We start from the raw sequence: 16,313 nt of genomic DNA, 5'->3' as shown, positions 1-16,313 counted from the left end.
TCTTCATTATAACACTATTTGGACTGTCATTGAATCTTTAAAGGGAAGCATTTGGAACACATTTGCTTTTGACTAGAGCAAGGCATTTCCAAACATAGCAAAAGTTGTTAGTATCTGAGTTTCACAGTAGTTCTTCCAGGAAAGTGCTAGAACTTGAACTAATAATAGCAACAAGTTATGCACATTTCCAGATTTCTTGGAGAGTTCCCTAGGACTGACTTTTTCAATATGTAGCCTTGACAAAAACTTTAAGAAGCAAGCACTTGAAAAGAACAGCTAAAAAAAGTCCGCCACAAATTATTTCATACAAGTAAAAGAGGGAAAAACAACAACAATAACAACAACAACAACAACAACAACAAAAACCCCAAACAAACAAACAAACAAACAAAACACCAGAAAGACATTGTTTACAATGTCTGTGGAACTTATAAGCCAGCAGCAATAAAATACTGGGGTTTTTTGCTACTATCTCCATATATTTTGCATGTTCAGTAAAACCAGTGACAAATTTTTAAAGTCTTAAAGGCTTTTCAGGGACCAGACTTCTTCAGATTCACCGTGCCAAACAGTGCAGATAAAAGAAAGAATCTTATTTCTTGTGACAAATATCTTTGCTAAAGTATGAGCAAGAATTTCTCAGTTACGTGGAAAAAGTGCTTGAAATGCAACTTGTGCAAAAAACTTGTAGTATGGCCTGTATGGCATTTACATAATGCAACCTGAACTACAGATAAAAGTTTTTAGCAGAATGTTAAATGTTGAACTACACAAAACAGTTAGCTGACAGAAAAGTGAAACTTCTAAACTCCATAAAATGAAGTTGAAAAAACAAATTCTGTTTAAAAATTCAGAGGAAAAATAAAATAAGGCATACCTAAATGAAGTTTAGAAAATGAAAGAAAACAAAATTAATGATCTGAATATTTAGTTTAGACTGTATAAGTCTGTTTTAATAAGCAACAGGGATTTAAGCTGTCAGTTCTCAGAAATATTTAATGTCAGGCAACTACCTGCTGTCTGTACTTTTGAAAATTTCTCATTCTTCAATTCATCAAAGATATTAAAACAAAAATGTACCTTATACATATACTGTCTTTAGCTCTCCGCTTTTCTTCAATGTATCTGTGAGTTTCTAATCGAGATTCTGGAGTATACGGTGTAGGCTCCTCCCAAAATTTTCTGTCTTCATCATCATTTTCAACTGTTCTGCATCTTTCCTGCTCTCCATCTCCTTCTGCATGATTGGATTTTTCCTGTGGGGAGTCTGGGCTATACAAGATCACTGAAATATTATCCCAATGAAATGAAGGAAGAGTAACTTGCTAATAAATTACTACAAAAATATTTTTCAAACTAATAATAACTGTACAATTCCTACCAAGCATGGTATCTATAGCTGGAGAACATTCTCCATTCTGCTTCTTTTGTCAATCAACAAAGTATACTTTGACATAACGTTTTTCATTTACCTGCCTATGAAGTGATAGTATGGCTATACCTAATCCTCTGAAAACCCTGATAGATAGTTCAACAGATTTTATTTCAGAAAAAAGGATTTTCAGATATCCTTACAACTTTCAGGTGAGAGAATACCTTCAGTCTATGTGCTGTTCAAGAATTTCAGGCAGCAACAGATTAGACATTTACAAGGTAGCAATGAGTATCTCCTCAAATGCAATCTTAACACCTGAATAATATTTTCTCCTTAGCTTTAAGCTTCTGTAAATCTCTGTCAATAGAAAGAGAAAACTAAATTTACAATTATCATGGGTTGGCACAATTTTGTTTTCTAGTTATAGAAAAATGTGAGATATTTTTCCCTGGCCTAACCGTGGAGTGGTTTGGGGAGGAGAACAAGCACCTATCAAAAAGCTAGCCAGGATATTGGCAGCTAAGTTAACCAATAGGAAATGTTGATGCAACTTTGGAGGGGATATTTAAAACTAACTGCTAGACATCAGTCGCTCTCTTGCTTTGGAAATCAGCCCTGAGGTAACATTGTGGGTGGTGGGCGGCCCCGGGTTGGGCCCTGCTGCCCTTTTGAGGGGCCGGGCCGGGCCTGGCCAGGTGTCTGAGGGCCGCTGCCCGCACAGAGAGAGCCTGGGCCGGCTTTGCCCCTTTCCCCAGCTGCCGGCAGGGGAGAGGGGCGGCTGCAGCTTGGCATTGCGGGGCCATGTGCTCACACCGCGGCAGAAAGGGCCAAAACATGGCCCAGCTTAATCACCACTGGCAGCAGAGAAAGAAAGCCTGCAGCTTCATAACAACTCTAAGCTAAGCCACCCTGGATGAGACCGAGGGGTGGAAAAAAGGACATCTACCAGTTTCTTCCGTCAGCACAGCCTTGTATTTTCTTCAGCTCCTGCAGCCTTGCGTGGTTTTTGCAAGCCTGAACAGATTTAACCCTTTTCTAGCAATACAGAACTTTTAAAGCGCATTTCTTCCTTGAGAGAAAGAAGAAAGAAAACCAGAAAGTACATAGAAATAGACACTACATGAAGTCAGTTAGATTAGAAGTGAAAGAACTAATAATATTGGAATAGGATTGAAGAAGTGGACATCTTTAACTGGACTTTTCTAAGGTGAATTATGGAGAAATTAACTGTTCTTTGCAGCATCTCAGTATTATTTGGGTAGAATGCTATTCTAATCAAAATTAAGGACTGATGTAATTGACATTTATTTGGGAACTTTGAAACCCCGGCTCCTGGGTTAAAGGGAGGTCTCAACCTTTGTGACAAAGATGATTTTAGACTAGAAGAAGTATTCGTAAATAGTACCCCGGATACACTGAGAAGCTTTGCTGATAGAACATCGCAGTCTGCGAAAACTCCTGGCAGCAGCAGATGTGTGACATTGAGAGCATTGGACTATTTTGTCTTGTGGCAAAGGTCTTCATAGAAGATCTTAGAAAGACTTTTCTCCTAAAGTAATGAGTGATTATGTCTAAATAGTGAAACTGACTGAAAATCCCAAGTTGTGTCTATGTTGTTCAATAAGACAGTTAATAGTTTGTAAGAGAGAAGCATGTTTTAAAGTGTCATTATGTTTAAGGGTTTTTTTTCTCAACTTTTTTTTTCTTCCATTCTTTTAGTGTATGTTAATAAAACTATTTTTGTTCATTTTTAAGCTTATTTTGCTTTGTTTTTTTCCTTCTAATCTCTCCCTCCCACAAAAAGAAAATTAATACTAAACCCCCTACATTAATTGGTGTTTCCACCCAGTTTTAATAAATTAAAACCATTACAACAATCCAGGTGTGATCTTTTAGGACAAAGTTCTGCAGTCAGCTTCATGAAACTGTTTTTATTGGATTAAAAATAGATGGGTGGCAAGCACAGTAGAAGATGATCCCAGACAAAAATCCTGCTGCTGTCTAGGTAATATCAATGACACGAACTGGAAGAAGTAGGAAAATCAACACCAAAGGCCTGCAATATTCCATTTCAATCTAAAGACTGTTATAATGTTATATATATATCTGTTACAATGCTAAGGCAAAAGCAATTATAGGTGAACAGCTGCTTTCTCTGGAACCCCTGCTTTACCTTAAATAACAATTTCCAGCTGTTCTCCTGAAAGAAACCATTAATTACACTATTTTGGCACCCAGACAACTTAGCTTGGAGTTTTGGGAGAAAAAATTCTATTGAACTGTGTCTGCAGGTCAATAATAAACTATGTTTGTATCTAATTATATTTTTCACTAGAGATAACATGCATGAAGAGAAATAACTCTGCTTGAATCAACAATAAAGATGAACAAAAATATTTAAGGGGAATTATAAAAACTCTTTAATGAAAAAAGCCGAACTTGTGAATAAAGAAAGAGAAGAACAATGTTTAGTCACAAACTGTTGTTGATTACTCTTACCTGTCAAATCCAAGCTTAGAGTCCATCCGTTTCTGTTTCTCATCCTTTCTTTCTTGCATCCTTCTTTGAGCCTCTTCTTTTTCTCTGGCCCTTTTGAGAAGGTAAGCTCGTTCTTGTTCTCTGATTTTCCATTTCACTTCTGGATAGTTTTGAAGTGCTTTAATCCTCTCTGAACGTTCTATTTCTTTACTATCCAAATACTTCCCAAAGGGGAAAAAAAAATCAATGTAAATATGTGAGAAATTATAAACATATCCAAATCAATAAATCTATTAGATTGAAGTTTAATTTTGATAATTTAAGTTCTGTTTACAATTAGAAATGCATCTTTCACATATCAATAGCAGTATGTAAGTCATAATTTATTACAAAGATTTTTTTTTTTTTTTAATGCGTAAGTTTATTGCCAACTGAGTAAATTGAATCTACTCTAAATAAGTTAAGCAGTACCTGTGCTTTTTTGAGGAAAATTGTGAGAACATATTTCAGGCCTGAGACGGTTTCATTGACAGGAAATTGTTATATCAGTTCAGACATAGCACAAAACCACAATCTCAAAGTATCTATTTACAGCCAATGCAATGAAGTACAATTTTACACCAACTTGTATTTTTTTACTGTCTTACACTGCAGGTTTAGTACATATTGTTGGAATGGTACCAACAACCCACTAAATTTCTGCAATCATGCTATTAATTTGAAAAATACAATATATAAGATCCATGAGGAAAAAAGCACCAGATCTGCACAATGCATTTATAACAAACAAACAAACACTCCCTTTGTTTAAGAATCTCCAATAAAGATCATGGAAAAGTTAATGAATAATTGTGGTTCTATCAGAATAGAACCAATTATTATCATATTATTTATTGTAGTAATTTATTCTTTGGAATAGAATTTAATTTCCTGTGAACATTAAGAAAAAGTCTAAGTACAAGTGTTTATTTTGTTTAGGATCATATGTTCAGTTGACAGGACTTATGTTTTACTTGGATTTAAAATTAAGTTTTAAAATCTTACTTTTAATTGATGAAGAGTTGCCACAACAAATTGTCTATAACCTTGAAATTCAGTACATGGGTTACCCACTAGAAATAATTCCTTCAGATGAATATTGCATTTTAGGGATTCAATACTGGAGAGTTCACCAATGAAATTTGCTGTCAGGTCAAGTTTCTTCAACTCTTCACAGCCTGTTTGAAAGAAACCCTTAGTCAATTTGTCCATAACATAAATGTGTATGATATACATACACATACATGTACACACTTGGATATAAAACTGTCCTCATTTGTGTTCTGTAAGCTGGTTTCATTCTATCAGAACACATCTTTTCCAAGACTTTTTCTGAGTGAAAGATTGACTCACAGCTAAAATTTATGAGCTTACAATATTTACAGGAATAAAATAAACTCAATAAAATACAAAATACCATAACATCATTGGTGTTATAAGTATCTAAACTTTGTGGACATTTATAGATTAGCTATTAAATATTTAATCTTCAAATAAGCTGGATTTCATTTTTAACAGTCTGATTGCCTTGATACCCCTTCTCAGCTAAATCTCAATCATATGGCTAAAATGCAATCCAATTGCTTAAGGACAGCAGGATCAACTACAAGTTTCAGTTCTGGGCAAGGTTAATCTCTGATAATATTATTCAAGTACAAAGATAAGATTTCCCAAAAACTCACTGCAAGTTACTGTTCTTGTGCAATAATTGGTTTCGTATTGCATTTCATTTTTATATTGGGTTTTGTAATGGTTGCTTCTGTACCACCCTGTTCCCCTGGAAAGTGTATCACACGGTTTGTCCCTGCTCCTTCTCCCCACCCATCCTCCCACACTGAAATGTAACCCAACTCTGTTCCACTCCCACCTTATCCCTGATTGGGTAGTGGCTTGTCCCTGCCTCTAGCCCTTCCCCCTGAGTAAAAGAAAGGAGACCAGATGGGAAAAATCTCTCTGGCTCTTGGGACCAGGATGGGGACAGGAACTAGGCTGAGTTCTGGACTCTGTGGGGGCAGGACCCCAGAATAAAACTGTGATTCCCCCAGGACCAAGGGCAGACTCTTTCCTTTTGCCATTGATGGATGCCTGCTCTCTCTAAAGAAAAGGTTTGCAGCCTCTCTGGGGGCTGAAGGGAAGGCCTCTTTAAGGCCATGAAGGGAAAATTCCTTTTGGCATGGTTTCTCTCTCAAGCTAGCCGAGGCAAAAACAGAGCACGGGCTCCGAGGGAGAGAGAGCCACTTCAAGTTATGTTTCCCACTCTGTGGACTCAGTTGTCATTGTAAATACTTTATCATTGGTTAAATTGCAAACACTGCAAATACAAATTGGTGAGAAAGTCTTTGTACTAAAGCAATTTATTACAAACAGAAACTCTAAATTAGGTAACAAAATGCACTGGAAAATCTGATTTTTTAATTTATCAGCCTCTCCTTTTATCATAATGTATCCATGAATCACAACCTGGACTCTTAAGAATAAAAAGTTTAGCTGAGAGCAAGCTCAACTTTGATTCACATCACCATAATCACCTTCCTTTCCTGGTCTATTTGCTAAGTTTTATGCACAGCTGAGCTGTAAGAAAGTAAACAGTGTTGAACAATTTATTAGGGGATTTAAATAACTCAAATTTATGCAAGGGCCAATCCCAAAGGTTGTAACTATTAAGTAAATGACATATCACAGTAATGAATAATGCAGCCTGACAGATGAATTTAAAATTTAGTGGCATGAAAACAAATGCAACTTTCTCAACAAACTCCCAAATATACACTACCTACTTCTTCAACTTTTTCAAATTTGCATTTAAACTATTTGCTTGTTTCTTATTTTAGCCATCCTCGTGAACCAGCTTGCAGACTTAAAAACACTAAGTAAACCAACCGACAGCCCAACAAAACAAACAAATGAAAAACAAAACAAAACCAAAACACACACACACAAATAACTAACCAATCAGTTTGTCTGGATTTTGGCTGGTTTTTTTTTTTTTTTTTTTTTTTTTTTTAACTGTTCCTTTGTCTAGGTGGATATGTTAAAGGTTCAACAACTGGCCTAATCAGAAGTGAGAAACGGAAAACAATCAAGTCATAAATTATTAAAGTAATATGGAACGTGTTTATGGGTTGCTCCAAGTCTTAGATTTTAATCTTGGAAAATGCCATATTTTGCACATGAAAATTTGCACAGATAAAACAGACAGGGTTTCAAACAATGAATGAGAAAAAAAAAAATCCTCTGAAAATCTCTTTTGAAATAACCCAGACCCTCAATGCAGCCTGCGCTGAGCACAGAACCTTCTTGTCTGTGACATTTGATTCCTAAAGATGAAACGTGACCCGGAGATGTGTGGGAAAGTTCAATGAGAAAAATTCAGCAGTAGGAAGCACTTGCTACAAAGAAGCATTCGTTGAATCCCTGCATCCAAGGATCCTCTAAGTATCTACAAAATACCCCTACAAGCGAGCATTCTTAATGGCTTCCACCCTCTTTTTTACACAGTCACAACTCAAGTGTTCTAATATAAAAAGGCAAAACAGCTTTTTTCAAAATCTGACCTTCCAGATTTTCAATTCTTTCAATGTTGTTCAAAGCTACATTTAAATATTCCAGCTTCTTTAGTTTGCCCACATTTTCTGGAATAAAACATAGATGGATTATTTCAATTTTCAGCACTGGAAAGGACATTATAGTTTCACTTACTTACTTTACTTCAAAGCAACAATGAAGCAGAAAAATAGGAAGGACAAATCAGAATATGTACTGCATTACTGGACATTAATATTTTAATGTTAATAAAAAGACAAAACAAAATTCCGAAAACACTAAATAAAAAAAGCAAAAATAAATAAGGACAGTTATAAACTTTTTTTAAATCACAAATCCATAAAACACGTATCTAATTGAAGAGGAATGGCTGAAAAAGCATAATGAGACATTCCATCTTGGGAAAGGCGAGATATCTACAAATCTAGTGATATGAATCCTACAACAATTTACTAAGAACTTGGAGTGGTACTTTCTACATAATTCACAAACAAATGATGACATTAATTTTCCAGCAAGAACTTGTGCAGCTTAGTTTGGATGTTTTTTGCAATATTTCTGTAAGAGCAGTGCCTGTGCACATGATGACGTGAGAGGTGTGTTGAAGTCAGTGGTGCCACCCGCACACAGCGGATGTCTGACAAGCCCCAGCCTGCTCACAAGGCAGGGCTGATCTCCAGAGCTGCATAAAGATCTGCTTTAAGCAGAGAAAAGACACAGTCCAAAAGAGCCAATATAAACCATGTCTCTGGGATATTCAAAATCATGCTTGGAACTGCAGTGTCCTCTGCAAGGATATGTTGAGATCCACTGGGAAGAATAACTTCTCCCCTGCAATACCTTGTAACACAGCCCCTGTTGACAATGTTTTTGGTCAGCACTAGGGTCTGGGGAAGGGTTAGTGGTGCTTTCTTTGGCTGTTTTTTTGTTTTGGAGTTGTTTTTTGCTCTTTTTTTTTTAATTTGTTATTAAGGCATTACCTCTGAAAGCTGTCACATTATACAAGAATAAATGAATTACCAAGCTGCATACTTTTTCAACTCCTACAGTTAGATTATGGTAACATAAAAATTGCTTGTCTCAAAAATGAAATTGCTGAAAAAATGTTGCGCTCAAAAAGCAACAATCTGAATATAATATCCTGTGCTAACCTGAAGGAGGCCTGAGTGTTGACAGAAAAACCACAGGATGAAATCTTGTGCCTTATTAAGGACACATTAACAGAGAGAAAACCTACTTATTTTAGTCCCTCTTTTGATGGGGCAAAAAAGCACAAAGCAGAAAAAAACTTGTTCTCTCTGGGAGAAGATTTCTCCACTTTAGGAAAGGCATTTGTTATCAGCAGAGACAGTTTCCTGATGAGTCCCTTGAGAAAACTTTAAGGATTTCCCTACAAGTTCTGAGCACAGAATTTCCTCCTAAAACCTTGGTATTTTTTTTTCTTCCTCTTAAGGAACTTTAAAGAGATATACTAATACAATTTCTGAACACTTCCAGGTCTTGGTTGCTCATCTAGACAATACATGTAGAATCTAAGCTTTTCCAGCCCAAGGCTTGATGTCACATCTTCCAGCATGGAACAAAACCAGACCATATGAAATGATATCTTCTCCTGTGGTGCAGGAAGACCATTAAGGCATTGTTGCAGAAAGTTTGGTTCATGCACATAAGCAAGTATTTTATCAGAATATAAATTATTTCAATGTTAACAAAAAAAGATTTGCATGAAAGTGAAATTTAAAAAAGGGCCTGAAAGAGATAATCCTGTGATATCAGAGTCCATGGTACATGGTAAACTCTTTGCCTCTCTGTTTGCCACAAGATGGGATATTTAAACTATATCCTGATTTCTGAAATTTAATCCATAAATGGTGTTTCATACTCATATTCTAGTGACTTGTATCTCAGTAGTATCTTTTTCAATTTAAAATTTTCCTTGCAAATTTCAGGAAAGGAACCCTTGTTAGGAGCACATTCCCTTTATATGAGAATACTTCTTTTTCTTTCTTTCTTTCTTTCTTTCTTTCTTTCTTTCTTTCTTTCTTTCTTTCTTTCTTTCTTTCTTTCTTTCTTTCTTTCTTTCTTTCTTTCTTTCTTTCTTTCTTTCTTTCTTTCTTTTCTGATTTCAAAATTATGCATGTGAAGACATTTTAAAAGAAATGTATTGAGAAAAGACTTACCAATTTTTGGAATTAGATTATTCTGAAGATAGAGAATTTTTAAATCTCGGCACCATTTGTCAAGATGCTCTAGCTTTTCTATTTCCTGCTGATGTAAAGAGATTTCTTCCAGTGAAAAAATTTCACAGTTGTTATGTTCTGCCCGTCTTCTAACAAGATCTTCAGTTACTGAAACAAACATTAGATGTCATATTTCCCTTTAATAATTTTCTGCCATCTGACTTATGAGCAAATTATAAAATCATTAAAATATTTTGTTCCACCATATCAAACAGCCCAGTAGGAATGACAACAAAAACAAAATCTGCCAGAAAAGCTATCAAGATATCAAGCCACAAGTAGCTTTGACCCATTCTGCTACAGTAAACATCTTTTGCGAAACACAATCACGTCACCTGTAACATTTGGAAAGATCCATATGCAAACTGCTGAGTCTTCCATAAGAATGTGATAAAACCCTTGTAGAAATTAATCCAGCAGCCACTATTTTCAGCATAGCTTGGGTTGCAGATTGATTCATGTAGACAAGTAGTGGAGTGTTTTATGCTGTTTTATTTCCAGATGCCAGATGTTCACATCACAGACAGCAGCAGGGGGTGGGGGGAAGCAAACTACAGTGTGTCATCATATTCTTCCACCAACACACCATGCATAGAAATAAGCAGGATAGATGCTGAAAGTGGGCAGATATTTTTTATGCCATAACTAAGTCATGCTTATAAATGTTTATGTTAGAATGAAATGTATACCTGGATTTCTTAGGCACTACCAGCTCATCAGAGCCAGCAAAGGAGTTTCAATGGCTGAAAAACACCAGAGACCTGGTATCAGTTATCATGTTGTAATATTTAATGCCAGGCTGTCTTTCAAACAGTGAAAAGGCTCTGTATAATGAAGGTAAAGAAATTCTATAAGAACCAGTGCTCACCCCTGAGCTACATACTAGAACTTTGTTTCCAGCATACTGCACCAAAAAGTGCCAGCATTTTCCTCTCCTTGACAAGGACTGGAGTACAGTGAAGTACTGAGGAAAAACAGGGTTATATCAAGTTAGCATAGGTATTTTCATGATTTTTAATGCTGCAAAAAAAAAGACAAAAAAGCCTTTCAAAAAGAATCTGAAGAAAAATAAGTAAAAAGAAAAAAATATACAAAGATCTGTGAAAACAAAGCATTCCTACCATGCATTAATTAAAAGTACTCTTTCACTTCTTTGACTCAGGGAGAGACAAACTGAAATTATCCAGTTTTATTAGTGGTCCTGGAATGGCTGCACACATTCATATGGAGCAGTAAACCATGTACCAATACAGCCCAAACTCGCTTGTGTCCGTACAGCTCCTCTATACGCAGTCTTTGGGAAAGGGATGAAAGGGGTTGTGTTTGTATTATATTATTTATAGATGATCAGGCTTAAATCTCCCCTCTCGTCAACAGAGTTTCAACTGACAGAATTAATTTACAGAATTAAATGTGGAGAGACAGACATTGATTGAAGGGGGAATTTGACTGCACATAAATCATATTGGGAAAGGGGTCTTTGTCTCTTTTAACCATGTGGAGCAGGTTTCTGCATCTGAACAATCATCTTCCCTTCCACTTGAACTCGATTAAAGTAACGGAGAAAAAGAAAAAAAAGTCAATGATCATGACTAAATACTTTAGTCTTCACAATAAATATGAAAAAGCATTGAAATTTCTAATAAGTTACTTGGCAAATCTACTTGGAAATTAAAAGGAAAATAAAAAAAAGTCTGCTTACTACTGTCTTTGGCAGCAGATCTTTCAGTGCCACTATCACCAGGTAATTTTGAGCAGGAAAACAATACTCCCCAATCTGCATACATACACACTAGTGGCAATTTTATGCTCTATACCCTTTTATACAAAAAGAAGTCATACAAACTATTTCTGGCAGCTTAATTACAGCCCAATTTCCATTTGCTGATGAAAATTGAAATTATTTTTGCAGCAATTTTGCAAAAATGTCCACTTTCAGTAACAGATGATTTGCAAACCAGAGACAATCAGTCACAATAGAAGCAACCGTGAAGCTTTAGAAACCTAATTTGAGATCCTGTTGTAGGGAACTGCCTGAATATTGGACATTTTGTGGAAGATCTAGTTCATTTAGGAGGAAGGAGGAAAACAAGCTTACAAGAGAAAACAAATATTAAATAAAACTGTAAATAACAGCATCTCCAGAACATTGACAAACACACTGAACTCACTAAAAAGTTCATTAACCAGATTTTCTGGTGTTTTGTGCAGTAATGGGAGAATGGAGCAGTGACCTGAGAGATCACAGCTACTCCCAGGTTCCAGTGAACACAGGAGGAAATGAAAGATGGCATCAATCAAGTGGAGAGAACAGATCTTGAAGTTCTAGTGCCTGAGCTTCTGAAAATTACATGTTTTAATCAAAAAAGGAAATAGAAATAAAGGATAACATTAAAGAAATTGAAAGAATAAGCAGATGGACAGCTGCAGGTGTATCAAGAGACAGCAGGGGAAGCTGCTTTTCAGAAAAGTGAAGTATGATACTGTTACTTTAAGACTCAAATTCATGCTGCGCTGTTCAGGAGATAAAGTCATTCTCCTTCAGACAGTGCCTGCTCAAAGAGGACATCTGCCAGCTTCCTGCAGGGAGAAGAAGTTCCTGTCCAAAGCACTGTTTTAGCCCAGCACGGGACTGGCAGTCTAGTGATAATATACAATCAAAACAGATTACATGAAAAATCACAGAGGAAGGGAACTCCTTTTTCATGAGTAAAAGGTGTGAGCACTCAGTCTTTTGGGCCATACTGCTGTACCTGTAAAAGATGACCGATCCATAAATAACAGTACAGAGTATTTCACCTCTTTTGGAGTTTTTCCACATTTAACAGACCTGGGCTCAGACATTAGCACCCCCATGCAGGGGCTGCCCCACACAAGGAGGGGTCCCCGCCTGGGCCACCCCAGTCACTGCTGGCCCTCTCAGGGGCTGTTTTGAGAGGCAAGGAACCCCTGTGTTTTACGTGATGAGAATAAATGGGGGGTTATTGCCAAGGATGAGGAAAATCTGACAGTCATCCACGGGAGGCAGGAGAGCAAGGGGCTGCCCGGGGAGTGTGGGGATGGTGGGGCAGGGAGACAGCTGCGGCGAGAGGGAACATGAATCAGAGAATTGTTTAGCTTGGAAAACACCTTTAAGATCATCCAGTACAAACCAGCACTGCCACATCCACCATGAAACCATGTCCCTACATGTCACATCTACGTGAGTTTTAAATAACTCCAGATGCATTGGCTCCACCAGTTCCCTGCTCAGCCTGTTCCAGCGCTTGACAACCCTTTCCATGAACAAATTTTTCTCAACATCTAAGCTAAACCTCTCCTGGCACAACTTGAGGCCATCTCCTCTTGTCCCGTCACTTGTCACATGAGAGAAGTGGGCGACCGCCCTCCCTCTAGCTACAGCCTCCTTTCAGGGAGCTGTAGAGTGGGATAAGGTCTCCCTTGAGCCTCCAGGCTGAACATCCCCAGCTCCCTCAGCCGCTCCTCATCAGACTTGTGCTGCAGCCCCTTCCCCAGCTCTGTTGCCCTTCTGCGGACACGAAGGAGGCGTGCAGGGCGCGGGGCCAGTCCCGGAGAGGAGGGCAGGGGCCGGGGAGGGGAGGGAAGCGGCGCTGTCCGACACTCACTGCGGACCATGGCCCCCTCAGGCGCCGCCGCCGCTCCCGGACGCGCCGCGCTGCCACGGCAACGGCCCCGCTGAGGGCGGCGCTGAGGGCGGTGCTGGGGGCGGTGCTGAGGGCGGTTCCGGGGGCGCTGCTGGGGGCGGTGCTGAGGGCGGCGCTGAGGGCGGTGCTGAGGGCGGTGCTGGGGGCGGTGCTGAGGGCGGTGCTGAGGGCGCTGCTGGGGCGGTGCCGGGGGCGGTGCTGAGGGCGGTGCTGAGGGCGGTGCTGGGGCGGTGCCGGGGGCGGTGCTGAGGGCGGTGCTGAGGGCGGTTCCGGGGCGGTGCTGAGGGCGGTGCTGAGGGCGGTGCCGGGGGCGGTGCTGAGGGCGGTGCTGAGGGCGGTGCTGAGGGCGGTGCCGGGGGCGGTGCTGAGGGCGGTGCTGAGGGCGGTGTTGAGGGCGGTTCCGGGGGCGGTGCTGGGGGCGCTGCTGGGGGCGGTGCTGAGGGCGGTGCTGGGGGCGGTGCTGAGGGCGGTGCCGGGGGCGGTGCTGAGGGCGGCGCTGAGGGCGGCGCTGAGGGCGGTTCCGGGGGCGGTGCTGAGGGCGGTGCTGAGGGCGGTGCCGGGGGCGGTGCTGAGGGCGGCGCTGAGGGCGGTGTTGAGGGCGGTTCCGGGGGCGGTGCTGGGGGCGGTGCTGAGGGCGGCGCTGAGGGCGGTGTTGAGGGCGGTTCCGGGGGCGGTGCTGGGGGCGCTGCTGGGGGCGGCGCTGAGGGCGGTGCGGGGGGCGGTGCCGGGGGCGGTGCTGAGGGCGGTGCTGAGGGCGGTGCCGGGGGCGGTGCTGGGGGCGGTGCTGAGGGCGGTGCTGAGGGCGGTGCTGAGGGCGGTGCTGGGGGCGGTGCTGAGGGCGGTGCTGAGGGCGGTGCTGAGGGCGGTGCCGGGGGCGGTGCTGAGGGCGGTGCTGAGGGCGGTTCCGGGGGCGGTGCTGAGGGCGGCGCTGAGGGCGGTGCTGAGGGCGGCGCTGAGGGCGGTGCTGAGGGCGGTGCTGGGGGCGCTGCTGGGGGCGGTGCCGGGGGCGGTGCCGGGGGCGGTGTCGGAGGCGGTGCTGGGGGCGGTGCCGGGTGCGGTGCTGAGGGCGGTGCTGAGGGCGGTGCTGAGGGCGGTTCCGGGGGCGGTGCTGAGGGCGGCGCTGGGGGCGGTGCTGAGGGCGGTGCCGGGGGCGGTGCTGAGGGCGGTTCCGGGGCGGTGCTGAGGGCGGCGCTGGGGGCGGTGCTGAGGGCGGTGCTGGGGGCGGTGCTGAGGGCGGTGCTGAGGGCGGTGCTGGGGCGGTGCTGAGGGCTGTGCTGGGGGCGGTGCTGGGGGCGGTGGTGAGGGCGGTGCTGGGGCGGTGCTGAGGGCTGTGCTGGGGGCGGTGCTGAGGGCGGTGCTGAGGGCAGCGCTGAGGGCGGTGCTGAGGGCGGTGCTGGGGGCGGCGCTGAGGGCGGTGCTGAGGGCGGTGCTGAGGGCGGTGCTGGGGGCGGTGCTGAGGGCGGCGCTGAGGGCGGTGCTGAGGACGGTGCTGGGGGCGGTGCTGAGGGCGGTGCTGAGGGCGGTGCTGAGGGCGGCGCTGAGGGCGGTGCTGAGGGCGGTGCTGGGGCGGTGCTGAGGGCGGTGCTGGGGGCGGTGCTGAGGGCGGTGCTGAGGGCGGTGCTGAGGGCGGTGCTGAGGGCGGTGCTGGGGCGGTGCTGAGGGCGGTGCTGGGGGCGGTGCTGAGGGCGGTGCTGAGGGCGGTGCTGAGGGCGGTGCTGAGGGCGGTGCTGGGGCGGTGCTGAGGGCGGTGCTGGGGGCGGTGCTGGGCGCGGTGCTGAGGGCGGTGCTGGGGGCGGTGCTGAGGGCGGTGCTGAGGGCGGCGCTGAGGGCGGTGCTGAGGGCGGCGCTGAGGGCGGTGCTGAGGGCGGTGCTGAGGGCGGTGCTGGGGCGGTGCTGAGGGCGGCGCTGAGGGCGGTGCTGAGGGCGGCGCTAAGGGCGGCGCTGTGACCTGGCAGGAGCCGCACCGCGCCGGCTCTGCGTTCCCTCGGCACGCTGACATGAAATGTCCTCTCCTCGGGCACAGATCCCACGTCTCGTCCTTTGCCTGACATTTCTGTCCTCCTCCTGCATATCCGTCAGCTAGTTTGCCTCACACATCTTTGGGCCGAAAGCTTGTTTTCCGTTGTTTGTGAAAGCAGCCTGTTCCAGTGATTCAGAGTCTTGTACAATTTTAGAATCATAGGGCAGTTTAGGTTGGAAAAGATCTGTAAGATCATCGAGTCCACCCGTTAATCCGACACTGCCAAGTCACCACTAAACCATGTCCCCCAGTGCCAGGTCTGCACCTCTTTCAAAGTTTTCTAGGGGTGGTGACTCCACCACTCCCTGAGCAGCCCGTTCCAATTCCTGATCACAGCTGGCATCAGATCGAAGTGGTGACATCAGGAAAGTCGGTCTCTATTTCCTACCTGTCTTCATTAACCTAAAGGTCTAATCAAACCTAAAGGTCATGTTCTACTAACAGGAAATTCACCTATGAACTTAAACAAGGCAGTAGGAGTTTTTACAATGATCAATTTGATTTATTTAGCCACTTAACGTCTGATGTAAATGCAACTCCCCACAGCCACTCTGCACTTTTCTATCTGTATTGCAGATTAGAGGAGTATGAAGGTGTCACTGAGTTACGACTCCTGAGATTTGTGAAGACGATGAGACACAAAGGAGCAAAATACGCACTTTATAGTATTTGTCCTGGTCTATCTGACTGGGTAACTAAGAACTCTACTTGGAGGACAGCGAGGTTTACACTGCTGGTTGGATGTGGCCCAGGGCCCCTGCACAGAATCACTGACATTAAAGAAGGGCCACTACCCTACCTACACATTTATATCAAGTTGCAGGCTTCTTCAAATAATGACTTTTTTTTGCTAGTAATATTAAATTTTTACTTGGGAGCAGAATTCACAATCGAAGTATTAATTTTGAACAAGGAAAAAAATATTGGTTTTGCTGAATACATTATTTTAAAAT

At 42.9% G+C, this 16,313-nt stretch overlaps 1 protein-coding gene across 3 annotated transcripts in view; it reads right to left on the bottom strand.

The window, feature by feature from the left end:
* Positions 1-13,343, bottom strand: part of DNAAF11 (dynein axonemal assembly factor 11) — a 46,923-nt gene extending 33,580 nt beyond the window's left edge. For 2 of the 3 annotated variants that reach the window (XM_040086178.1, XM_040086188.1), the window contains exons 1-6: positions 13,302-13,343; positions 9,616-9,783; positions 7,447-7,524; positions 4,898-5,070; positions 3,875-4,074; positions 1,081-1,272 (exon numbers count right to left, since the gene is read on the bottom strand). In XM_040086178.1, coding sequence (XP_039942112.1) covers positions 1,081-1,272; positions 3,875-4,074; positions 4,898-5,070; positions 7,447-7,524; positions 9,616-9,783; positions 13,302-13,311 — 821 coding nt within the window. In that variant the 5' untranslated portion in view covers positions 13,312-13,343. The remainder of the gene's footprint in view (positions 1-1,080; positions 1,273-3,874; positions 4,075-4,897; positions 5,071-7,446; positions 7,525-9,615; positions 9,784-13,301) is intronic. The other variant, XM_040086196.1, reaches the window with a different exon arrangement.
* Between the last annotated feature and the right edge of the window lie 2,970 nt (positions 13,344-16,313).

The sequence above is a fragment of the Hirundo rustica genome, chromosome 1, assembly GCF_015227805.2.
Source record: "Hirundo rustica isolate bHirRus1 chromosome 1, bHirRus1.pri.v3, whole genome shotgun sequence".
NCBI lineage: Eukaryota > Metazoa > Chordata > Aves > Passeriformes > Hirundinidae > Hirundo > Hirundo rustica.
This window is presented reverse-complemented; position numbering and strand designations above follow the sequence as displayed.